The sequence below is a fragment of the Hyperolius riggenbachi genome, chromosome 1, assembly GCF_040937935.1.
Source record: "Hyperolius riggenbachi isolate aHypRig1 chromosome 1, aHypRig1.pri, whole genome shotgun sequence".
Classification (NCBI taxonomy): Eukaryota; Metazoa; Chordata; class Amphibia; order Anura; family Hyperoliidae; genus Hyperolius; species Hyperolius riggenbachi.
The window spans coordinates 360,384,610-360,411,071 of record NC_090646.1 but is presented as its reverse complement, the minus strand read 5'-3'; the positions used below and the strand labels follow the sequence as shown (position 1 = coordinate 360,411,071).

The following is a 26,462-nucleotide window of genomic DNA, read 5'->3' as shown; positions in this document are numbered from 1 at the left end:
ATGACATATGCTATAGCAGCATAGATGGCGCTATTGTGGCCAGGAACGCGAAGAATCACTCGCGTCTCCAGCCTGTCAGCTCCTGTCACCGAAACAGGAAGTGGCTGCCGGCGGGGCCAGGAGGATCGGAGGGAGACGGCGAGGGCACCGGACAGCTGCAGGGGGCTATTGGAAGCCCCAGGTGAGTAAAACTCTTTTTTTTTTTTTGACTTAAGTGTCCCTTTAAGTGACCCAGCACCACGTAACAGGTCACATGAGGCACTGCTGTAGCCAAGGATATAGAACGCTGGACAGAGATCCCATCGCTGGAATGAAGGAGGGGACATTTGGGGATGGAGGCCGTCTTTTGCCACCCTTTAGTAGCTTGTTGCTACATTACTGTATTTGATTGGCTGCTTGGGGATATGACTGTAATGAAAAAGGGAGTAACTGTCTGCTATAGCAAAGCACAAAAATACTTTTTGGACCCAAGGATCAAAACTTGTCTTAAAGGGTACCAGAGATGTACCCTAGCTAAAAAAATGAAAAAGAAGCTATACATACCTGGGGCTTCCTCCAGCCCCATATGCCCTAATCGATCCCACGCCGCCATCCACCGCTGCCCGCATCTACGAGAACCGGCTCCCGTCGCTGATGTCATTGGAGCCGGCCTACGCAGGAGAAGTGTGCCCTCTACGTATCTCTCCATACACTACTGCAGAGATACGCAAAGAGCGCACCTCTGCTACGCTTAGATTGGCTCCGACAGACGGATCAGCGCAGAGCCGGCTCTCGTAGCTGCGGGCAGAGGAGGATGGCGGCGTGAGATTGATCAGCCCGTATGGGGCTGTATAACTTCTTTTTCATTTCAGCCTTGGTTCCCTTTAAAGTGGAATATAACCCTGCATTTCAACTTTGCTCTAAAACATCATTTACAGCATATTATACGCAACCAGCATTTTTTTTTTTACTAGACGAGCATTCGAAGGGTTACACACAGAGCTTGAAAGTTCCGTGCAGAGAAATGCTGCCGCAGCCGAACTTTACGTAATGATACATTTAAGTAAACACAAGATAACAAGTGAGGAATGTGACACATTCTCTGACGGTGCAGGAGCTGCTGGAGCCAGAGACACTGAAAGCTTGTCTCCCCTGAAAAACAGCAACGAATAAAACCAGTTATTAATAAAATGCAAAGTCAGCTCACAAAGCAAAAAACTGTACTTTTAGAAACCAATAACTTCTAAATGAATAATAATACGTATGCACAAATGCAAATATGATAACTGTATGACATATAAAAAGTAGGTAAACATGTTTTTATTGAATATTATGTCAGGGTTTTAAACCACTTTAAATATTGCTTAATCTTGTCGTTAAACTGTATAACTTTACTGCCAGAAATAGAACCATACTACAATGGTTGAAATCCCATATTGTGTTAAAATGTTGTAGAAGCAATGCAAGAGGATATTGGGGTTTCTTGGAGTCAAAGTGCATGAGGCAATATTGCAAATACATTCTGTTTATTATGTGTCACTATAGGAAACATCAAAACTGAGACATATGATATTGCAAAACATAGCTAAACATACTTTGAGGATTCTCCAAAATGGATGTTGCACAATAGTGTTTCCAGGCAACAAAAGTGTTTGGACTGTTATTTCTCCCCCTCTCTGTACATGAAAATCTTTACACTCCTCACAGTTAAAGCATAGCAGACTCAGAAGTGCTAAGGGCCTTTACCAGTATACCACAGCCACTCACCTATGAATACTGGCTACAGAGTTCCTCTACATAATTTCTATAAGAACTTGATTTTGTTCATGGATAATTGAATATTTCCCTTTTTTGCAGACCTAGTAAAGTTTGTTTTTGACAGCTGCACTTCCATAGCAAGTCTGAGTGTGATAATTGTATAACTTTGTATTCAACCAACAGGAAGGACTGGGGAATAGACAATTTTCTCTCTCCTACATTGTTGCGCAATATGAGAGGAAAGGATATAAAGAAGGCCATCAGCTTTCACATCAAGAGGAACCAATGTATTCTGGAGCCAAGACAGAAGGTAATCATTTTTGTTGGTATCTTATAGTGAACCGGTCAGTTATCAAAAGCAACACTGCTACTAAAGTGCAGATACTTCCAGGTGCTAGTAACTCTGTTGTGCTGCATGTCCTCTCCCGCGTGGACACGAACCTTTACAAATCTTGTGACCTCTACAATCTACAAAGATTTGAGCCCTTCACTGCCCCGCCCCAACCTGCTGTCAAAAAACAAATCACCTTAGGACCTCAGTTCCAGACAAACAGTGTTTTAATTGGTTTGTGGAAAATGTGGTATTCTATCGTGAAATTTCAGGTATCAAAAAGCCTCCTTTAATACCTCTGTAAGAAGTACAAGAAATACCTTCCCTGTGTTATACTTACCAGTCCCGGGGTCCAGCAAAAGCCTCTTCAGACGCCATCCTGGCAGAGCTCAGGGAACGGCGTCCAAGCAGTCCTTTCCCTGGGGCTGCATGCCCTAAGGAGTGTGGCACACTTCTTCCTGTAAGTTATATATGCGGGGGGGAGGGAGGGCAACAGCACTTGCGCGAAGGGCAGGGTATTTAAACCCTGGCCACTCATTGCTGTTCCATCTGAGTACAGGCGTGGCATGTCCTCCACGCCGTATGCCAGTTCTGTCAATCCAGACTCTTACCAGTCAGTCCTGTCAGCCTGGTCTCCCCTGCAAGTCAAGTCAGTCATGCCAATCCTGTCACATCAGTCTTGTCAGTCAAGTCAGTACAGTTCCACCAGTCTTTTGTCAGCCATTCCTGCCACGTCAGTCCTGTCATGCCAGTCTTTGTCAGCCAGTCCTGCCACGTCAGTACTGTGAGGTCAGTGCTGTCACATCAGTCCTTACACCTGTTAGTCCAGTCATCCAGTCCTGTTAATTCTGCCATCCAGTCCTGCCATCAGTCAGTTCTACTGCTTGTCAGTCTAGTTGCCATTACCGCTAGTCCCATCTTCAACCAGGTTGATCATTAGTTTGACGCTTCTTCCCACTATGCAGAGTTTGCCCCTCCTACTCTTCTCGTTGCCGGTGGGACAGCCCTGGGAGTCGTGACCTGGTGGGCACCAGGCAGCAAGGTAGGGGTGATGGCCCATCACCCGCTAGGGGTGATGGCCTATCATCCCTTGCAGGGTGCTTTGGTGAAAACAAATGCTCACTTAAGACTCCACGCCTCAGGGGTGCCCACACCAATCACTGGTGACGAGATCAACAGGACCTTGACACCCTGCTGCATTCCTCCAGATGTTCAGTGCTAGCCTAACCCATGGCTAGACATTGATATATAAGGCTGGGGGAAATTAAAACACACATATCTAAGGAAAAATATTTGATTTAATTTGAATACATACTTTAATGATGCCACAACCATATCCTTGAAATTACAGTCCCATGGTAGCAAGTGGTTGTGCATCCTATCCACTGAAAAAAAATGTCCTGCAGTGGAAAAAAAAACATACAATGGGCTTGATTCACAAAGACAAATAGCATGTCTTATCAAAGTTAACACGCCTTATCAGAGTAGCATAGCGAGCACTACAAACTTATGCCTGCTAATTGGCAATAACGAGAGCTCCACTTGTCCTGCCCTGAGCCCCTGCGGGTTCGTATGCTACTCTGATAAGGCGTGTTAACTTTGATAAGGCATGTTAACTTTGATAAGGCATGCTATTTGTCTTAGTGGATCAAGCCCCATATCTTCAGAATAAATGCTCCATGGTGAAAAAAACACCAGAAGATAAGAAATAAGTCTTATACTACACACCTAAGCCATGAGTTTGCAAAGTCTTCTTCATTATAAATCTCACCTGTTGATATCATTATAGAAAATAATAACAGTTTATTAATTGATGGTGTCACTGAAGAAGTCACTAGGGATGATCGGAAAGAGCAAATTCCGTTCCGACGGAATTTGCGGATTCCACCAGCGCTTAATTCCGCCGCTATGAAACTTCCGCCGGATTTTTGTGAAATTCCGCGGAATTCCGAATTCCGGCGGAAAAATTAAAGTAATCGCAAATGGAACCTTGTTTATGTTATATGATAGCCCATAGAACCTATTGACTGTTCCCTTAGTTCTTTTTCTCCTTCCTCCTCCTCCTCCGGAGGAGGAGGGTCTTGTCTTCCAGGGAATTGTAGGAATTGTAGGAATGGTTAGGATAGCAGCCTACCGAGCGGTAGGCCTGGGTTCAATTCCTGGCCAATGTATGTGAGTTTGCTTTTGACATCCTACAAATCCCTAAGCAAGCTCATTTTTCTTTTGGATACATCACAATGGTACATGCTAGGCTGGCTTCAGCATGTAGCATTGTAGTGTGTTGTGTTGGTGGTATAATGGTTAGGATAGCAGCCTACAGAGCGGTAGGCCTGGGTTCGATTCCTGGCCAATGTATGTGAGTTGGCTTTTGACATCCTACAAATCCCGAAACAAGCTCATTTTTCTTTTGGATACATCACAATGGTACATGCTAGGCTGGCTTCAGCATGTAGCATTGTAGTGTGTTGTGTTGGTGGTATAATGGTTAGGATAGCAGCCTACAGAGCGGTAGGCCTGGGTTCGATTCCTGGCCAATGTATGTGAGTTGGCTTTTGACATCCTACAAATCCCTAAGCAAGCTAATTTTTCTCTTGGATATATCACAATGGTACATGCTAGGCTGGCTTCAGCATGTAGCATTGTAGTGTGTTGTGTTGGTGGTATAATGGTTAGGATAGCAGCCTACAGAGCGGTAGGCCTGGGTTTGATTCCTGGCCAATTTATGTAAGTTGGCTTTTGACATCCTACAAATCCCTAAGCAAGCTAATTTTTCTCTTGGATATATCACAATGGTACATGCTAGGCTGGCTTCAGCATGTAGCATTGTAGTGTGTTGTGTTGGTGGTATAATGGTTAGGATAGCAGCCTACAGAGCGGTAGGCCTGGGTTCGATTTCTGGCCAATGTATGTGAGTTGGCTTTTGACATCCTACAAATCCCTAAGCAAGCTCATTTTTCTCTTGGATATATCACAATGGTACATGCTAGGCTGGCTTCAGCATGTAGTGTTGGTGGTGGTATAGTGGTGAGGAGAGCTGCCTACAAAGCACTAGACCTGGGTTCGATTCCCGGCCAATGTATGTAAGCTGGCTTTTGAAATCCTACAATTCCCTGGAAGACAAGACCCTCCTCCTCCGGAGAAATCTGTCGAGCAGAAATCTTCTTATAAGGCAGAAAATAGTTCGGTGGGAAAAAAAAATTGCATTCCGTAAAATTCAGCGGAATTTCACATTTTTCCGCGGAAATTCCGCCATAGTGATATAGCAATTCCGTTCCGTCAACAGAACGGAATCACCAAATTCCGGCCGGAATCACGGAATTCACAGTCACCATCTTTTCTCCATCTTTGGGGAGAATGTAATTTACAGCCTACAACAGGGGGTTTGACACTCTTATTGTGGCAAAGCTTTCCTATTGTGTAAGAGCAGCTTTCCCCCACCCATTGCAAAGTTTTAAATAACATAATTTCCTTTGATGAGATGAGCGTTTGGATATAAACCCACCCTGATTGGGTGCCTCATTTGTGGTGCATGATCATTGATTTGTTTGCATGTGAAGGTTCACTTGTAGCCTATAGAAGTCTGTTGTGACCTGTAATAGGATGACCAGATGGGGTGACAACTGGGGATTGTTTCAGTCAGAGTGTTCAATAACAAAAATAGTATACAATCACTAAAGGGTTTTTGGACCCTTTTGGCAAAGTATATATATATTTTACAGTGCATGTCAGCTGCATTATTGACCATAGATCACAGGTACAGGAAGGTCATAAGTGTGTTACATTGAGAGACTATTAACATGCTGTATGGAGCTTCTATAAGGGTCTGCAGGGGTGCAATACTCCCCCCCCCCCTACACTTTCAGGTATTTCCTTCCAGTGTTTTTAGGTCTCATGCACAATTATACCACTCATATCCACTCATCCCTATTTTCTGTCGGAATTACCATTGCCCAATAGCAGAATATTGTACATTTTATCAATATTCTAGTGGCTATCTCCGGTGCCCAAATTACCGCGGTGCCCTTTTTAGATGTACACATGCAGCCTATGATGTGACAAAGAGCCTGATGCATAAAGCAGCAGTAAAATTGCCATGCAAAGGGAGCGCATGGCAATTTTACCAGTGCTAATAGCAGGGGGCAGTGCATGTTACCCTATTAGTGCAATTTGGGTTACCAGAGTTGCATGCACATTGTTATGGTAAAGTAATGCACAGTACACGCATGGCATTGCGCTACTAGGGTAACACTCGATGCCTCCTTGCCGTTAGTAACGTTAGTAGCTACCTGCACACAACAATTTTACTGCTGATTCGTGCATCAGGCTCAAGATAACTAGAACCTCTCCTAATATGCTTCTCTGCACTGTTTTTAATGAATGGAAAAACATGAGTATTTTAGCCCTGACTAGGAAAATAGTGTCCCTAATATAAGCTGGCCCATTTGTTTTCTTAACTAAAGTTGAGTATAAAATACTCAACAGCAAGGTTCCTTCGTGTTCTTGACAAAGGACACACTGGCAAAGGACTTGATTCTCACAAATGCATACAGTTGAGTTCAATTTTTTGTAAACTGATTGGTTACAGTCTGAGTTCATTAATTTCTGGAAGCAGCAGACAGTCCCTCTTTATTGTCTGTCTAAAGATGGCCACTAATCACACATTTTGCTGAACGATCGATCGCTTGGACCAATAATGGACAAAAATGTCCCAACCAATCCAATTGATGGGATTGATCTGAAAATTGTATTAATTTAATTAATCGGATTGGTTAGGAGATTTTTTTTCATTAGTGGTCCCAAATAATAATTTCCAATTGTTCATATGGATAATCGTCCATAAACGATCGTTCAGCAAATGGTATCATTAGTGGTCACCTTAATCCAGGTCCTCCAGAAAACTCTCAATATATGGGCTGGGAACACATTATGAGGGGAACTGGAAAGCTGGCATACACAATTCGGGAACCCGAAAGCTGGCCTGTATACAGGGTGATGGGGCACTAACAGACTAGGGCACATTTCAGAGCGCTAGGAAGCTAAGACCCGTGTTGGTGGCAGGCACTGAAAATACAGGAGCACTGAAAACTGTGATAGAGAGGACATTGGAAAACGGACACGTCATATGTTCTGGAGAGTTGGAACACATATTGAGCGACACTAAAAAGCTGGGACATAGAACAGGTGTTCCTAGAAAGCACTAGCAAACTGGTTCTCAGAATAGAGGGATGCAAACATCTGTAAAGAGGTTCCCAGAAGTCTTTCTAGTGTGGACCCCAGAAAATTCTCATGAAACCATGTAAACAAGGCTCCCAGTCTGATTCTCATTTGCATGATACTTCAGGATTTGCATATCCCATTTTTGAGTTTGTAGTATGCTGTGTAGGTATGAGCAAAATCGTCACAGGCAGTTTTGCAAGACTTTTATTAAACTTCTGGTTGGATTATGAGAGTCTTGCAAATCGGTGTCATAAAACTAACATAATGCTGACACTGGAAACATTAGGCCCAAATGTGTGCAGAGTGTAAAGCTCTGTGTAAGACATTGCAGAGTAAAAATTCTCATTTTAATATTTTTTTCACTTTTCATGAATGCCAAACTTTTGACGTTATGGTGCCCTCTGTGTACATAAAGTGATTGCCCTTTTTGCCTATTTTTCAGCAACCTGTGTCTGCAGCTCAGATTCGTTTACAGTATTTAAAGATTCTTGGAGAATTGAAAACTTATGGAGGAAAAATTTTTAATGCCACTTTGATGGTATGTACTTAAAGCATAAATTATGAATTTGTATAAAATGTGTACAAGTATAATGTTGTATATTGTGCATACTATGTTCTATATTATGTATTTGTGTGTAATATATTTAAAAGTTTTGTCCTCTTAAATCAGAAGTTATTTGCAAGTATCTCTTCCAAATATGAAAGAAGCAGCATCCATATTTGTAATACATTAACATCAAATGAATTCTGTGAGCTTGTGCAATGGTAATGTTTACTTTTTCCTCTAAAATGCTGTGCATTATTATTGATTTATAAACTGGTACTTGTCATTTTAGCCTTGCTAATTTGGGTTTCAGTGTTGGCTATAAAGATATTAGCTTGAATTGTTTGGATTCAGTGCTGGGGGTGAAAATGATAAAGGGTGAGTATTGGTTATTTATATTCAAATGAGAAAGACTACAATTATTCACACCACTAAATTTATGAATATGTTTATATTAATTCAATCCTAAGAGCATTATCTTGTGAAAGCAAAAGTTCTAACCATGGAAAATGACATCTTATGTTATACTGTATGAAATTTTGACTGAGATGTACTGCTCTTGCAAGATGTACTCCATTATTATCAGAGATGAGCGTAATGACGTAATTACGATTTCGCGAAATTTCGCGTAATTAGTGTAATTACGATTATGGCCGTAAGTACATAATCGTAATGAAGAAGGATTTCGCGAAATTTCGCGTAAGCGTAATTTTCGCGTAATTTTCGCATTACAATGGGTATTTGTTCATGCCTTAATTTCGCATTAAACGCTACCGTAATTTCGTGTTAAACCGTAACGCTCTGTATAATATAAAAAAGCCGCCGACTTTAAGGGTTAATAGCAAAGCCCCCTTTAATGCTAAGAGCCTCAAATTTGGAGAATATATTAAGGAGATCAGAAGGAATAAGAGGAAATTTTTTTTTTTCAAAAAGACCTTATAGTTTTTGAGAAAATCGATGTTAAAGTTTCAAAGTAAAAATGTATACATTTAAAAACCCGCCGACTTTAACGGTTAATAGCAAAGCCTGCTTAAAGTTTAGGAACACCAAATTCCTAGGGTATATTAAGGGGATCAGTAGGAATAAGAGGAAACATTTTTTTTTCAAAAAGACCTTATAGTTTTTGAGAAAATCGATTTTTAAGTTTCAAGGGCAAAAATGTCTTTTAAATGCGGAAAATGTCAGTTTTTTTTGCACAGGTAACAATAGTGTATTATTTTCATAGATTCCCCCAAGTGGGAAGAGTTTTACTTACTTCGTTCTGAGTGTGGGAAATATAAAAAAAACCGACGTGGGGTCCCCCCTCCCAGACCTCTTTAACCCCTTGTCCCCCATGCAGGCTGGGATAGCCAGAATGCGGAGCACCGGCCGTGTGGGGCTCCGCACCCTGACTATACCAGCCCGCATGGTCCATGGATTGGGGGGTCTCGGAAGGGGAGGGGCAGCCAAGCTTTCCCCTCCCCCTCCGAGACCTTGTCCAATCCAAGGACAAGGGGCTCTTCTCCACCTCCGATAGGCGGTGGAGGTGGAGGCCGCGATTTCCTGGGGGGGGGGTTCATGGTGGAATCTGGGAGTCCCCTTTAAAAAGGGGTCCCCCAGATGCCCACCCCCCTCCCAGGAGAAATGAGTATAGAGGTACTTGTACCCCTTACCCATTTCCTTTAAGAGTTAAAAGTAAATAAACACACAAACACTTAGAAAAAGTATTTTAATTGAACAAAAAACATAAGCACGAAAAAAGTCCTTTAATATTCTTAATTAACCATTAATACTTACCTGTCCCTTTAAATAAATGATCCCTCGAAATAGCCTCGGAAATGTTCTATCAGTTACAATGTAACAAAGTTATTTACAATGTAACAACTTTGTTACATTGTAACTACGCCGCACCCGACGTCACTCGCCGCTCAGCCGCCGCATACGCGTCTGCGCTGCACAGACCCGACAGAGCTCTGAGCTATATAGCTCAGAGCTCATAGCTCAGAGCTCTCTAAGCATCTTTGAATTTGGGCTCCAAGGAGCCCCATTGGTCCTTAGCAGACCAATGGGGTTCCTTCAAATCAGAAGGAACCCCATTGGTCTGCTAAGGACCAATGGGGCTCCTTGGAGCCCAAATTCAAAGATGCTTAGAGAGCTCTGAGCTATATAGCTCAGAGCTCTGTCGGGTCTGTGCAGCGCAGACACGTATGCGGCGGCTGACGGCGAGTGACGTCGGGTGCGGCGTAGTTACAATGTAACAAAGTTGTTACATTGTAAATAACTTTGTTACATTGTAACTGATAGAACATTTCCGAGGCTGTTTCGAGGGATCATTTATTTAAAGGGACAGGTAAGTATTAATGGTTAATTAAGAATATTAAAGGACTTTTTTCGTGGTTATGTTTTTTGTTCAATTAAAATACTTTTTCTAAGTGTTTGTGTGTTTATTTACTTTTAACTCTTAAAGGAAATGGGTAAGGGGGTACAAGTACCTCTATACTCATTTCTCCTGGGAGGGGGGGGTGGGCATCTGGGGGACCCCTTTTTAAAGGGGACTCCCAGATTCCACCATGAACCCCCCCCCCCCAGGAAATCGCGGCCTCCACCTCCACCACCCATCGAAGGTGGAGAAGAGCCCCTTGTCCTTGGATTGGACAAGGGCTCGGAGGGGGAGGGGAAAGCTTGGCTGCCCCTTCCCTTCCGAGACCCCCCAATCCATGGACCATGCGGGCTGGTATAGTCAGGGTGCGGAGCCCCACGCGGCCGGTGCTCCGCATTCTGGCTATCCCAGCCTGCATGGGGGACAAGGGGTTAAAGAGGTCTTGGAGGGGGGACCCCACGTCGTTTTTTTTTTATATTTCCCACACTCAGAACGAAGTAAGTAAAACTCTTCCCACTTGGGGGAATCTATGAAAAGAATACACTATTGTTACCTGTGCAAAAAAAAATGACATTTTCTGCATTTAAAAGACATTTTCGCCCTTGAAACTTAAAAATCGATTTTCTCAAAAACTATAAGGTCTTTTTGAAAAAAAAATTTTTCCTCTTATTCCCACTGATCCCCTTAATATACCCTGGGAATTTGGTGTTCCTAAACTTTAAGCAGGCTTTGCTATTAGCCGTTAAAGTCGGCGGGTTTTTAAATGTTTACATTTTTCCTTTGAAACTTTAACATCGATTTTCTCAAAAACTATAAGGTCTTTTTAAAAAAAAAATTTTCCTCTTATTCCTCCTGATCTCCTTAATATATTCTCCAAATTTGAGGCTCTTAGCATTTAGGGGGGCTTTGCTATTAACCCTTAAAGTCGGCGGCTTTTTTATATTATAAAGAGCGTTACGGTTTAACGCGAAATTACGGTAGCGTTTAATGCGAAATTACGGCATGAACGAAACGCGAAATTACGCGTTGAAAATTACGCTTACGGTATTTTCAATTACGATTTTAATGGCAATTACGCTACTGTAATTTCGCATCGTAATCGCAAATTTCGCATGCGTAATTTTAGTAATGCGAAATTACGAAAATTTCAGCTCAACTCTAATTATTATATATTTTTTATGAGCAGAGCCTATAGATTCACTTCACATGTATGGAATATACCTTTGCAACATTTTGTTTGCAGAATATAAATTCTTGCACTACCTTTTGCAGTGATATCAATTGGGTACATGACTAAGGAACCATTTGCACTGAGGAGCATATAGTGTCTATGGCCTCAATTCACGGAGCTTTATCAAACACTTTATCAAACGTTTGATAATTTACCTCATGGGTAAATTTAATTTTGAATTCCCTAAGGTGTTATATATTTATTGAATGTTTTACCGATAAAGCGTTCAATAAATATATAACACCTTAGTGAATTCAAAATTAGATTTTACCCATGAGGTAAATTATCAAACGGTTGATAAAGTGTTTGATAAAGCTCCTTGAATTGAGGCCTATGTGATATCATTTTTGCTATTTCAGTGTCAATATAGATTGCCGTGACACACCCTATTATTCACATGATTATGATGGGACTCCTATGTTGTGATTGATTGTTTGTCTGCCACTCACAACTGTTTTTACATTTTGTTTTCTACTGTCTGGGATATGTCGCTTAATAATTCTTTACTTTTTCATTATCCTTGGAGTGGTGTGACCAATTGTAGGATAACTCTTTCTCCTTTGAATATAATACTGCTGTGTACTATCCTGATCTCACCCCCGGTCATCCAGGGGATGATATTTGCCAATTTTTTTAGATTTAAGTTGATTTTATTGGCTATACAGTTAAAGTCCATAAATATTTGGACCGAGTCCAATTTTCGCCAATTTTGGTTCTCTACTTTACCTCAATACATTTTAAAATGAAATCGTGGTTGGGGTGTCTTGGCACCCTATGGAAAAAAATACAGGAGACAAAAAAGGGAGCCCGATAGTGCAGTATGTCAATAATAGGTGTGTGGAGAAATCAATTGTATGAAAGGGCTACTCACAAAGGAGGGTTGCAAGGGGCAACCGACCACAGGAAGCAGGTGGAGACCATAAACCCGACTCCACTCGGGGTGGTCCTGGATGGACCTGGTTGCGGTCGCTCTCTTAGACGAAAAAGGATGGACAAAACATTAACCGTGGTAAAACAACGGGTGTTCTGTCATCACCCCTCGGACAAACATGTACGGGGGTATAACTATGCACAATAAGGGAAAGAGGCGCCCTGATTTGAATTAAAGCTTTTAAAACCAGTTTAAAAACGAAAAAGAAAAATGAGGTATCTTACCTCAATGACGAAATCTCAGTAAACTTACAAAAGATTTTTATTTGAGCACAGGCAACGCGTTTCGCGGGTCTGAGCCCGCTTCCTCAGGCCAATACAGAGCCAAATGACAGAAATCATGTAGCAGGAGGCTCCCTATGCTACAGCTTAAAGCTTTAATTCAAATCAGGGCGCCTCTTTCCCTTATTGTGCATTTTAAAATGAAACTCAGAAGCAGTTGAAGTACAGATTTTCTGCTTTAAATCAGTGAGGTGAACAAAACAATTGCACAAAAATGTGAGACAACTCACATTTTTTTAACCCAATCCCTTCATTTCAGGAGCTAAAACGTAATTTAACCACTTGAGGACCCACCCTTTACCCCCCCTTAAGGACCAGCGCTGTTTTAGGTGATCTGTGCTGGGTGGGCTCTGCAGCCCCCAGCACAGATCAAAGAGCACTCAGAGCGATCAGATCGCCCCCCTTTTTTCCCCACTAGGGGGATGATGTGCAGGGGGGGTCTGATCGCTCCTCCTGGCTGGCATTTTGCGGGGGGGGCACCTCAAAGCCCCCCTCCGCGGCGAAATCCTCCCCCTCCCTCTCCTACCTGCCACCCCCGGGAGATCTGGGCTGCACAGGACGCTATCCGTCCTGTGCAGCCAGTGACAGGACGTCCCCTGTCACATGGCGGCGATCCCCGGCCGCTGATTGGCCGGGGATCGCCGATCTGCCTTACGGCGCTGCTGCGCAGCAGCGCCGTACAAATGTAAACAAAGCGGATTATTTCCGCTTGTGTTTACATTTAGCCTGCGAGCCGCCATCGGCGGCCCGCAGGCTATTCACGGAGCCCCCCGCCGTGAATTGACAGGAAGCAGCCGCTCGTACGAGCGGCTGCTTCCTGATTAATTAGGCTGCAGCTGGCGACGCAATACTGCGTCGCTGGTCCTGCAGCTGCCACTTTGCCGACGCACGGTATAAGCGTGCGGTCGGCAAGTGGTTAACAAATTATATAACTGGAAATAAAATGTTAATTTCTAATACTTGATTGAACACCCTTTACTGGCAATGACAGCCTCAAGTCTTGAACTCATGGACATCATCAGATGCTGAGTTTCCTCCTTTTTAATGCTCTGCCAGGCCTTTACTGCAGCAGCTTTCAGTTACCGTTTGTTTGTGGGTAGTGATGATCCTAATCTGCTAATTACGATTACGCAAAATTACGTGTACATTTTCGGAAATACGCATACATGTAATTACAAATTAGTAGTTCAATTGACTTTGTGTATTCATTCGTAATTACGCATGAATTTACGCATTATTTTATGCCGACTTTGGTGGTGAATAGCAAAAATCCATACATGCCATTGCTACCAAAATTGATACATACAGTATGTTAAAGAGAATATTGGTTACAAGTCAAAAAAATAATTTTTCAAAAAGACCTTGTAGTTGTTGAGAAAATGGATTTTGAAAATGTAAAGAAAACAGGATTTTAACCCTAGAAAAATGACAGTTTAAAAACCATTGGTTTTTGTATTTTTAAAATCGATGTTCTCAAAAACTACAAGGTCTTTTTGAACTATTCTTTTTGTAACTTGTACCCACTATTCTTCTCAACGTATGTAGCAATTTTGGCAGCAATGGCATGTACGGTGGATTTGCTATTCACCGCCCAAGTCAGCACAAAACGACACGTAAATTATGCGTAAATTAATGTGTAATTACGATTGGGAACAATTAAGTATGAAATTGCTTACACTATTCCCTTGAAATTCCGCATTACGATTATGATGCGTAATTGCGTATTACAATGTGTAATTACGCATGTGCGTAATTTCTGCTCATCACTATTTGTGGCCCTTTCTGTCTGAAGTTTAGTCTTCAACAAGTGAAATGCATGCTCATTTGGGTTAAAGTCATGTCACTGACTTGGTCATTCAAGAATGTTCCACTTCTTTGCTTAAACCACTTATACCGTTCGCGGCTATATATCTACGCCCCACAGGACTTCAGTTCCTGCCCAGGGACCTAGATATATTCGTCTATTGCTGCGAATGGCATACTCGTCTCTGCCTATTAGTATGGAGATCAGTGAATGGGAGCACAGTTCCAATTCACCAATCTAAGTGCCTGCATCAATGACACCGGCATCAATGAGATGCTGGCAGGGGCGCCCCTAGCCATCTTGTCACTCCAGGCGAGAAAACCTGTGCCCCCCCCCCCCCCCAATGAAAATAATCGTAAGGCAGCAATGTTTCACCATAAAATAATCGTAATGCAGCAATGTTTCACCATAAAATAATCGCAATGCAGCAAATAATCGTAATGCAGCAAACTTTCACCAGAAAATAATCGTAATGCAGCAATCTATTACTAGAAAATAATCGTAATACAGCAATCTTTCACCAGAAAATAATCGTAGTGCAGCAATCTATCACCAGAAAAGAATCGTAATACAGCAATCTTTCACCAGAAAATAATCGTAATGCAGCAATCTATCATCAGAAAATAATCGTAATGCAGGAATCTTTCACCAGAAAATAAACGTAATGCGCCAATGACAGACAGCATTTCCCCAGTAAATGCACGTAATGACAGACAGCGTTTCGCCAGTAAATGCAGTTAATAACAGACAGCGTTTCCCCAGTAAATGCACGTAATGACAGACAGCGTTTTCCCAGTAAATGCATGTAATGAGAGACAGCCTTTCACCAGTAAATGCACATAAGAGACAGTGGTGGGCTGGGTGGAAGGACTCAGGCTCAGGCTGGTGGTGGTGGGCTGGGGGCCCCAGAGAAGCTCAGGCCTGGCTGGTGGGCTGGGGGCCCCAGAGCAGCTCAGGCCTGTCTGGTGCTGGTGGGCTGGAGGCCCTAGGCTCAGGCCTGGCTGGTGGTGGTGGGCTGAGGACCCCAGGGCAGCTCAGGTCTGGCTGGTGGTGGTGGGTTGGGGGCCCCAGGGCAACTCGGCCCTATCTGGTGGTGGGCTGGAGGCCCCAGGCTCAAGCCTGGCTGGTGGTAGTAGGCTGGGGCCCCAGGGCAACTCAGGCCTTCCTGGTGGTGGGGTGGGCTGGGCTGGGCTAGAGGCCCCAGGCTCAGGCCTGTCTGATGGTGGTTGGCTGGGGGCCCCAGGGCAACTCAGGCCTGTCTGGTGGTGGGCTGGAGGCCCCAGGCTCAGGCCTGGCTGGTGGTGGTGGGCTGGCGACCCCAGGGTAGCTCAAGTCTGGCTGGTGGTGGGCTGGAGGGCCCAGGCTCAGGCCTGGCTGGTGGTAGTGGGCTGGGGGCCCCAGGGCGGTGGTAGGCTGGAAGTGGAGGCCCCAGGCTCAGCCTAACTGGTGGTGGTCGGCTGGGGGTCCTAGGCTCACATCAGCCTCACATTTAAAAAAATAATAATTCAAGTTGGCAGTTACCTGCCCAGTGCCCACCCCACAGTAACCCACCTTGAGACTTGAGTCCTCCTCCTGCTAAACTGTCAGTCAATGGTGTGGCTGGCTGGCTGCAATGCCAATGAGTCCCCGGGCCCCGGTGCTGCTGCTGGTAACAGGCGTCGGAGCGAAAAGCGGCAAGCCTCTCTGAGCTCACTCTCTGCCTCTGAAGCTGGACGAAAACCTGGGACCCCCCCAATGAAAATAATCGTAAGGCAGCAATGTTTCACCATAAAATAATTGTAATGCAGCAATGCTTCACCATAAAATAATCGCAATGCAGCAAATAATCGTAATGCAGCAATCTTTCACCAGAAAATAATCGTAATGCAGCAATCTATCCCCAGAAAATAATCGTAATACAGCAATCTTTCACCAGAAAATAATCGTAATGCAGCAATCTATCATCAGAAAATAATCATAATGTAGGAATCTTTCACCAGAAAATAAATGTAATGCGCCAATGACAGACAGCATTTCCCCAGTAAATGCACGTAATGACAGACAGCGTTTCCCCAGTAGATGCACGTAATGACAGACAGCGTTTTCCCAGTAAATGCATGTAATGAGAGACAGCCTTTCACCAGTAAATGCACATAAGAGACAGTGGTGGGCTGGGTGGAAGGACTCAGGCTCAGGCCTGGCTGGTGGTGGTGGGCTGGGGGCCCCAGAGAAGCTCAGGCCTGTCTGGTGCTGGTGGGCTGGAGGCCCTAGGCTCAGGCCTGGCTGGTGGTGGTGGGCTGAGGACCCCAGGGCAGCTCAGGTCTGGCTGGTGGTGGTGGGTTGGGGGCCCCAGGGCAACTCGGGCCTATCTGGTGGTGGGCTGGAGGCCCTAGGCTCAGGCCTGGCTGGTGGTGGTGGGCTGGGGACCCCAGGGCAGCTCAGATCTGGATGGTGGTGGTGGGCTGGGGGCCCCAGGGCAGCTCAGGCCTGGCTGGTGGTGGACTGGAGGCCCCAGGCTCAAGCCTGGATGGTGGTAGTAGGCTGGGGCCCCAGGGCAACTCAGGCCATTCTGGTGGTGGTGGGCTGGGGGCCCCAGGGCAGCTCAGGCCTTCCTGGTGGTGGGGTGGGCTGGGCTGGAGGCCCCAGGCTCAGGCCTGTCTGATGGTGGTTGGCTGGTGGCCCCAGGGCAACTCAGGCCTGTCTGGTGGTGGGCTGGAGGCCCCAGGCTCAGGCCTGGCTGGTGGTGGTGGGCTGGGGACCCCAGGGTAGCTCAAGTCTGGCTGGTGGTGGGCTGGGGGGCCCAGGCTCAGGCCTGGCTGGTGGTAGTGGGCTGGGGGCCCCAGGGCGGTGGTAGGCTGGAAGTGGAGGCCCCAGGCTCAGCCTAACTGGTGGTGGTCGGCTGGGGGTCCCAGGCTCACATCAGCCTCACATTTAAAAAAAAATAATTCAAGTTGGCAGTTACCTGCCCAGTGCCCACCCCACAGTAACCCACCTTGAGACTTGAGTCCTCCTCCTGCTCAGCTGTCAGTCAATGGTGTGGCTGGCTGGCTGCAGTGATGCTTGGATACCCCTTTTTATTATTCGAGTTTGGTCGAATTCGAATAGTAAATTATTCGAATTCGGTCGAATATTCGAGTCGAATATTTTTTGCTATTCGATTCGACCTCGGACTTCGAGCTCACTATTCGAGTCGGTATTCGAGCTCATTATTCGAGCTGACTATTCGAATTGGCCTTAAATAGCTTCCAACACTTGTTTTGAGGGTGAATGATGCAAGAAACATCTTTTTTCCCAAGTAACAACAGCAAGTGATTATGTGGGGATGTTCCTTTAAAAAAAAAGGTGGAAAGAGAAGAGAAGTTGTGTCCAAAATTCTGTTCAGTAGTGTATATACTTCTTCTTCTTCTTCTTCTTCTTCATCTTCTATATCTTCTTCTTCTTCTTCTATATCTTCTTCTTCTTCTTCTTCTTCTTCTTCTATATCTTCTTCTTCTTCTTCTTCATTTTCTTCTTCTTCTTCTATATCTTCTTCTTCTTCTTCTTCATTTTCTTCTTCTTCTTCTTCTATTTCTTCTTCTTCTATATCTTCTTCTTCTTCTATATCTTCTTCTTCTTCTTCTTCTTATTCATCTTCTTCTTCTTCATCTTCTTCTTCATCTTCTTCTTCATCTTCTTCTTCTTCATCTTCATCTTCTTCATCATTTTCTTCTTCATCGTCTTCTTCTTCTTCTTCTTCTTCTTCTTCTTCATCTTCTTCTTCTTCATCTTCTTCATCTTCATCTTCTTCATCATCTTCTTCTTCATCGTCTTCTTCTTCATCTTCTTCATCTTCTTCATCTTCTTCTTCATCTTCTTCATCTTCTTCTTCATCTTCTTCATCTTCTTCATCTTCTTCTTCTTCATCTTCTTCTACTATATCTTCTTTTTCTATATCTTCTTCTTCTATATCCTCTTCTTATTATTATTTTTCTATTTCGTCTTCTTCTTTTTCTATATCTTCTTCTTCTTCTATATCGTCTTCTTCCTCTTTACTTATTTCTCTTTTATATATATTTTTTTAAAGAAATGCAGCTATTTTTGAGCGTAATAAATAGCTGGTGGCGCACGCATGTTGGAAGCGCCATTGTATGTGCTCCCTGGCAGTGGAAACACACAGACAGCATGAGGTAAATTCAGCAGCAGCAGCAGGAGGAGGAGGATGATTGTGTGGCAGCAGGCAGTCAATGAGGCAGGCAGCGAGACATAATAGGCTGTGTGGTACCTAGCGGTGGTACCAGGCCGTAAATACACAGCATGAGGTTCCAGACAGCGGTCGTGAAGCCCAATACACAACTGGGACAACACAGTTTTCAACCCGGACACCTCTAAAAATAATATCACAAAGTATTAATAAAAAGAATATATATTTTTTTTGTTTTTTTAAAGAAATGCAGCTATTTTTGAGCGTAATAAATAGCTGGTGGCGCACGCATGTTGGAAGCGCCATTGTATGTGCTCCCTGGCAGTGGAATCACACAGACAGCAGGAGGTAAATTCAGCAGCAGCAGCAGGAGGAGGAGGATGATTGTGTGGCAGCAGGCAGTCAATGAGGCAGGCAGCGAGACATAATAGGCTGTGTGGTACCTAGCGGTGGTACCAGGCCGTAAATACACAGCATGAGGTTCCAGACAGCGGTCGTGAAGCCCAATACACAACTGGGACAACACAGTTTTCAACCCGGACACCTCTAAAAATAATATCACAAAGTATTAATAAAAAGAATATATATTTTTTTTGTTTTTTTAAAGAAATGCAGCTATTTTTGAGCGTAATAAATAGCTGGTGGCGCACGCATGTTGGAAGCGCCATTGTATGTGCTCCCTGGCAGTGGAATCACACAGACAGCAGGAGGTAAATTCAGCAGCAGGAGGAGGAGGATGAGTGTGTGGCAGCAGGCAGTCAGGTAGGTAGGCAGCGTGACATAATAGCCCTGGTACCTAGCGTTGATACCAGGGCTGTAAATAAACACAACAGGAGGTCCCAGACAGCGGTCGTGCAGCCCACATCGTGTCCAATACACAACTGGGACAACACAGTTTTCAACCCGGGCACCTCAGAAAAATTAAACCTTTTTTTTTTTTTAATGGTTTACTGTTTGTTTGTTTTTTACAGCAAATTACACAGATATAGCTATTGTTGGACGTAATAGCTGGTGGCAGAGTGGCAGCAGCAGAAGGTAAAATCTGTGTACCCTTGGCAGTGGGAAACACAGACAGGCAGCAGCAGCAGCAGGAGGAATGGAGGAGTAGTGTGAGTGTGGCAGCAGGTAGGTAGGCAGCGTGACATAATAGCCCTGGTACCTAGCGTTGATACCAGGGCTGTAAATAAACACAACAGGAGGTCCCAGACAGTGGTCGTGCAGCCCACATCGTGTCCAATACACAACTGGGACAACACAGTTTTCAATCCGGGCACCTCAGAAAAATTAAACCTTTTTTTTTTTTTTAATGGTTTACTTTTTTTTTTTTTTTTACAGCAAATTACACAGATATAGCTATTGTTGGACGTAATAGCTGGTGGCAGAGTGGCAGCAGAAGGTAATTCTGTGTACCCTGGCAGTGGGAAAAACAGACAGACAGCAGCAGCAGCAGGAGGAATGGAGGAGTAATGAGAGTAGCTATTGTTGGACGTAATAGCTGGTGGCAGAGTGGCAGCAGAAGGTAATTCTGTGTACCCTAGCAGTGGGAAACACAGACAGACAGCAGCAGCAGCAGGAGGAATGGAGGAGTAATGAGAGTAGCTATCGTTGGACGTAATAGCTGGTGGCAGAGTGGCAGCAGCAGAAGGTAAAATCTGTGTACCCTTGGCAGTGGGAAACACAGACAGGCAGCAGCAGCAGCAGGAGGAATGGAGGAGAGTAGTGTGAGTGTGGCAGCAGGTAGGTAGGCAGCGTGACATAATAGCCCTGGTACCTAGCGTTGATACCAGGGCTGTAAATAAACACAACAGGAGGTCCCAGACAGCGGTCGTGCAGCCCACATCGTGTCCAATACACAACTGGGACAACACAGTTTTCAACCCGGGCACCTCAGAAAAATTAAACCTTTTTTTTTTTTACAGCAAATTACACAGATATAGCTATTGTTTGACGTAATAGCTGGTGGCAGAGTGGCAGCAGAAGGTAAATCTGTGTACCCTGGCAGTGGGAAACACAGACAGACAGACAGCAGAAGGGCAGTACACAGCAGCCCACTGTAGATGTAAAATGTGTGGCTGCAGGCGACGTAATAGTCAAAGTGAACCAGGCTGGCTTAGTGAGCAGGAGCCAGGAGGTGGTAAAGGGTGGTAAGGCACATTAACGATGGTTCTTCCGGCAGCCAGTTCATGTCCCCCTCTCGCCGACAACAGTGGCCAGGAACTCGCCTTCCACCCACGCCTGGTTCATCTTGAGAAACGTCAGTCTGTCCACAGACTTGTGAGACAGACGTGAGCGTTTCTCGGTGACCACGCCACCAGCTGCACTGAAGCAGCGCTCGGACAGCACGCTGGAAGGGGGGCAGGACAGCACTTCCAGGGCGTACTGCGCCAGCTCGCTCCAGATCTCCAGGCGCTTGACCCAATACTCCATGGGATCAACAGGGGCATCGCTGTCAAGCCCGCTGTAGGACCCCATGTAGTCAGCCACCATTCGGGTCAGGCGCTGGCTGTGACCGGAGGAGGATGCTGCTGCATGCACCTCCTCTCTAGTCACTGCTGCCGGAGCCTCTACAGTCCTGTAGAGCTCGTTGCTGAGAGACAGCAGGTCTGTGGGGCGCTTGCTGCTGGATGCAGGCACCTGCTGCTGCCTCTGTGCTGGCTGGACAGTGGGGGTGGAAGGCTGGGGGAAGGCTTCCTCCAAGCGCTCAACAAGGGCCTGCTGCAAGCTCCTTATTTGTTGCGCTGGGTCTCCTCCTGCAGGCGGCAGGAACTGGCTCAACTTCCCCTTGAGGCGTGGGTCCAACATCATGCTAATCCAGATGTCCTCCCTCTGCTTCATCTGGATCACCCTGGGGTCCTTGCGCAGGCATGTCAGCATGTGCGCTACCATTGAGAAGAGGCGGGCCACGTGTGCTGGCACATCGACGGCAGTGCTGTCCTCATCCTCCTCCTCTGCCGCCTCATCCTCTCTCCACCCCCGCACCAACTCAGCTGCGCTGTGCTGATCCCCCTCATCAGCAGCAAGGTCAGGGACCTCCACCAAGTCCTCCTCCTCCTCCCCCTCAGAGGTGGACTGTGCAGCTGCTTGCCGCTCCTGCTGGTCCAAGGCTGCCGCTCCCTGTTCCAGCAAAGCATCGAGGGCCCTGTACAGCAGACAAACCAGGGGCACCCACTCGCAGACCATAGCATGGTCCCTGCTCACCATGTTAGTGGCCTGCAGAAAGGGAGCCAGCACTAAGCACACCTGCTGCATGTGCCTCCAGTCATCATCGGGGACGATGGACGGGATGTTGCTGGTCTTGTCCCTTCTCTGAGCGGCGGAAACAGTGGAATGGGCAAGGTACTGGTTGACAGCGTGCTTCTGTTCAACCAGACGCTCCAACATCGCCAGGGTGGAGTTCCAGCGAATTGGAACGTCAAGGATCAGCCGATGGCGTGGCAGCTCCAGCTCCTTTTGCACGTCTTACAGGCTGCAGCCGAGTGCCAGAAGTGACGCACAACGTTCCTTGCCGTTTCCAGCAGTTCGCCCATCCCCTGGTAGGCGCGCAAGAACTTCTGCACCACCAGGTTCAGCACGTGGGCAAGACAGGGGATGTGGGTCAGGTTTCCCCTGTCAATTGCGGCAACCAGATTGGCCCCATTGTCGGCCACCACCTCTCCGACTCTGAGGCCTCTGGGGGTCAGCCAAATCCTCTCCTGCTCCTGGAGTTTGGCCAACACATGGGTTGCCGTCAGTTTGGTCTTCCCAAGGCTGACCAACTGCAGCAGCGCTTGGCAGTGGCGGGCCTTCACGCTGCTGCTGAGGCGGGGGGTTTGGCCAGGTGTGCCGGAGGATGGCAGAGGATCGGAGGAACCTGCTGCAGTTCCCCTGACCCTGGGGGGTGGCACCACCCACTGTGTTGCTGCTGCTGTGCCCGCTGCTGCTCTCCCATCCTCACCCCTTCCACCAAGCTGACCCAGTGGACAGTGAAGGACAGGTAGCGGCCTGTCCTGAAGCGGCTGCTCCAGGAGTCCATGGTGACGTGGACCCTTTCACCAACCGCGCGCTCCAGCCCTCGCTCCACATTGGCCATCACAAAGCGGTGCTGTGCAGGAATGGCCTTGCGGGCGAAAAAGTGTCTGCTGGGGAGCTGCCAGTCTGGGGCTGCACAAGCAAGCAGCGCACGCATGTCGCTCCCCTCCTGCACGAGCGTGTATGGCAGGAGTTGGGAGCACATGGCCCGTGCCAGCAAGCCGTTCAGCTGACGCACGGGACGGCTGCTGGGAGGCAGAGCCCTAACCACCCCCTGGAAGGACTCGCTCAAAAGGCTCTGGCGTGGCCTTTTGCTGGCACGGGAATCAGCGGACACAGCAGAGGAGGCCACTGAGGACTGGCTGCCAGAACAGGCCTCAGTGTCGGCGGCAGGAGTTGCAGAGGGGGGAGGAGCAGTGCGTTTCCGCACTCCTGCTGGTGCTGCTGGAGGAGCAGGAGGGCAGGTGGCTGCTGTTGCTGCTGCTGCTGCTGAAGGCTGTGCAGTGATGGGTGTGGTGCCACTGCCAGCACCAGATGCCTTCAGCCTCTGGAACTCCTCATGCTGGTGGAAATGTTTCGCAGCAAGGTGGTTGATGAGCGAGCTGGTGCTGAACTTTAAGGGGTCTGCACCTCTGCTCAACTTCCGCTGTACACTGTGGGCATGGTGAAAAATCGCCAGATTGGTGACAAAAACAACCCCCTACGGCCTGGAGCCGCTGCTGCCTGTCTCCCTGTGGTGGTTGGGGCAGGGGCTTGGGTGCGGCTGGTGGTGGTACTGGCAGATGCTGCTGCTGCTGAGCCTGAGACACCAGCAGGCTGTGGGACCTGCCTACTGCTGCCAATGCTTGCAATGATGCGCCTCCTTGCAAGGCCCACAAGCGCATCCTCCTCCTCCTCCTCAGAGCTGCTGATGACGACATCCCCAGGTGCTGGTTGTGGGGGCACCCAGTCTTTGTCTGTCACCACGTCATCATCATCATCATCATCCTCCCCCTCCTGAAACATGTCCTGCTGGGATGATGACCCCCCAAACTCTTCTCCTGATGCATGGATGGGCTGCTTGACTGTCGCCACAGTCTTGCTGTCCAATCCCTCCTCCCCCAAAGTGCCCATCAGCATCTCCTCCTCAAGATCGCCAACAACAGCAGACAATTTACTCATGATGCCTAGGGTCAAAAGACTGCTGAATGACAGGTCGGCGACTGACGGTGAACTGGCCTCCTCCCCAGGCCCTGCTGGGCGGCTGCTGTGAACATTGGTGGTGGTGGTGGTGGTGAGGGTGGAGGCCTCGGATGCAGAGCTGATGGCGGGCTGCTCATCCTCCGTCATCAGTTGCACCACAGTGTCTGCATCCTTTTCCTCAATGGGACGTTTCCGACCCGGCTGGAGGAAAATAGGAGCAGGTACTACACGCTGCTGCTGCTGTGTCTTTGCAGCGTGAGTTGCTCCTGCTGGGCGGCGCCCAAGGCATCCACGGCCAGTGGCTATAGGAGGAATGTTAGCCACTGACGCAGCTGCTGCGGAACTGTGCATGGTGGCGCGGCCGCGGCTTGCCACAATGCTGCTCCCTCTCCTCTTGATTCCCTTGCTGCCCTTCCCCTTGCCCAAACCGCGCTGGCTGCCACTTCCAGACATCTTTGATGTTTTGGGCGTAAACAAAAAAGTTTTTTAAAAGGGCGGGTGAAAAAGTGGGGTACTTTAATGGAGTGGGTTGGTGGGTGAGGTGACACTAATCACTAAGTGATTAGATCGCTAAGTGATTACTAGTACAGTACTAATACAAAATACAATAATTCAGTAATCAGTATAAGTGTGAACAGTGAACAGTGAGTGTGTCCCCTAGTACACTAACTAGAAAATACAATAATCAGTAGTAATCAGATTAAGTAGAAGGAAATAGAGTTTGTGTGTGTACTGAGTGCACGCACACACACACGCAGGAGCTAGCCTATGAACAGTGACTGAGTGTCCCTAGTAGTAAGTAGTAAGTAAGTGTACAACTAGAAATTACAATAATCAGTAGTAATCAGAAGGAAATAGAGTGTGTGTACTGTACAGACAGTGCACGCACACACACACACGCAGGAGCTAGCCTATGAACAGTGACTGAGTGTCCCTAGTAGTAAGTAGTAGTAAGTAAGTGTACAACTAGAATTTACAATAATCAATAGTAATCAGAAGGAAATAGAGTGTGTGTACTGAGTGCACGCACACACACGCAGGAGCTAGCCTATGAACAGTGACTGAGTGTCCCTAGTAGTAAGTAGTAAGTAAGTGTACAACTAGAAATTACAATATCAGTAGTAATCAGAAGGAAATAGAGTGTGTGTACTGAGTGCACGCACACACACACGCAGGAGCTAGCCTATGAACAGTGACTGAGTGTCCCTAGTAGTAAGTAGTAAGTAAGTGTACAACTAGAAATTACAATATCAGTAGTAATCAGAAGGAAGTAGAGTGTGTGTACTGACAGTGCACGCACACACACACGCAGCGCAGGAGCTAGCCTATGAACAGTGACTGAGTGTCCCTAGTAGTAAGTAGTTAGTAAGTACAACTAGAAATTACAATAATCAATAGTAATCAGAAGGAAATAGAGTGTGTGTACTGTGCACGCACACACGCAGGAGCTATGAACAAACAGTGACAGTGAGTGTCCTAGTACAGTTACTACAAAATACAATCACTCAGTAGTAAAGGTAGGACAGCAGAAACACTGGTATAATAAACTAACAGAGGACAGTCACAGGAGGACAGCTACCCACACAGGCAAGGCCCTGAGGCCTAAAGCAGTGTAAGCTTGCCTGCAGCAGCTGTGTCTGTCTCTATGTAACACACAAGCTACTAACTAAAATACAATGTCTATCTAACTAACAACAATATAGGTGTGTATAGGAGGTGTATGTGAGCAAAAACGCTAGGTAGTTGACCACAATAAAGCTCTTGCTAAGCCAAAGCACAAAGGAGCAGATCTCTCTCTGTACAAAGTCAGGCAAGGACGGAAAAAGGGAACATGGCGGCCGCTATTTATAGGGTAGGGGCTGGCTCTGTGATTGGCTGCCGTCAGAGGGCCTGGGAGCCCTCTGATTGGCTCTAAGGACATCAATCTGGGCTATGACGCTATTCGAGCTCGGTATTCGAGCTTGAATAGCGCTGTTAGCTCGAATAGCTCGAATAGTGAATGGGCTATTCGAGTTCACTCGAATAGCCCATTCGAGTAGCTGCAGCTATTCGAGCTCGGTATTCGAGCTCGAATAGCTGAAAAAAGAGCTTGAATATTCGAGCTACTCGAATATTCGAGCTCTGCTGAGCACCACTGGCTGGCTGCAATGCCAATGAGTCCCCGGACCCCGGTGCTGCTGCTGGTAACGGGCGTCGGAGCAAAAAGCGACAAGCCTCTCTGAGCTCACTCTCTGCCTCTGAAGCTGGACGAAAACCTGTGCCCCCCCCCCATGAAAATAATCGTAAGGCAGCAATGTTTCACCATAAAATAATCGTAATGCAGCAATGTTTCACCATAAAATAATCGTAATGCAGCAATGTTTCACCATAAAATAATCGCAATGCAGCAAATAATCGTAATGCAGCAATCTTTCACCAGAAAATAATCGTAATGCAGCAATCTATCACCAGAAAATAATCGTAATACAGCAATCTTTCACCAGAAAATAATCGTAATGCAGCAATCTATCATCAGAAAATAATCGTAATGTAGGAATCTTTCACCAGAAAATAAATGTAAAGCGCCAATGACAGACAGCGTTTCCCCAGTAAATGCACGTAATGACAGACAGCGTTTCCCCAGTAAATGCACGTAATGACAGACAGCGTTTCCCCAGTAAAATGCACGTAATGACAGA

The 26,462-nt window shown here is 46.3% G+C and overlaps 1 protein-coding gene across 3 annotated transcripts in view; it reads left to right on the top strand.

The window, feature by feature from the left end:
• Positions 1–26,462, top strand: part of FRMPD1 (FERM and PDZ domain containing 1) — a 265,938-nt gene that overhangs the window by 217,457 nt on the left and 22,019 nt on the right. For all 3 annotated transcript variants that reach the window (XM_068234237.1, XM_068234234.1, XM_068234236.1), the window contains exons 11-12: positions 1,921–2,047; positions 7,728–7,823. In XM_068234237.1, coding sequence (XP_068090338.1) covers positions 1,921–2,047; positions 7,728–7,823 — 223 coding nt within the window. The remainder of the gene's footprint in view (positions 1–1,920; positions 2,048–7,727; positions 7,824–26,462) is intronic.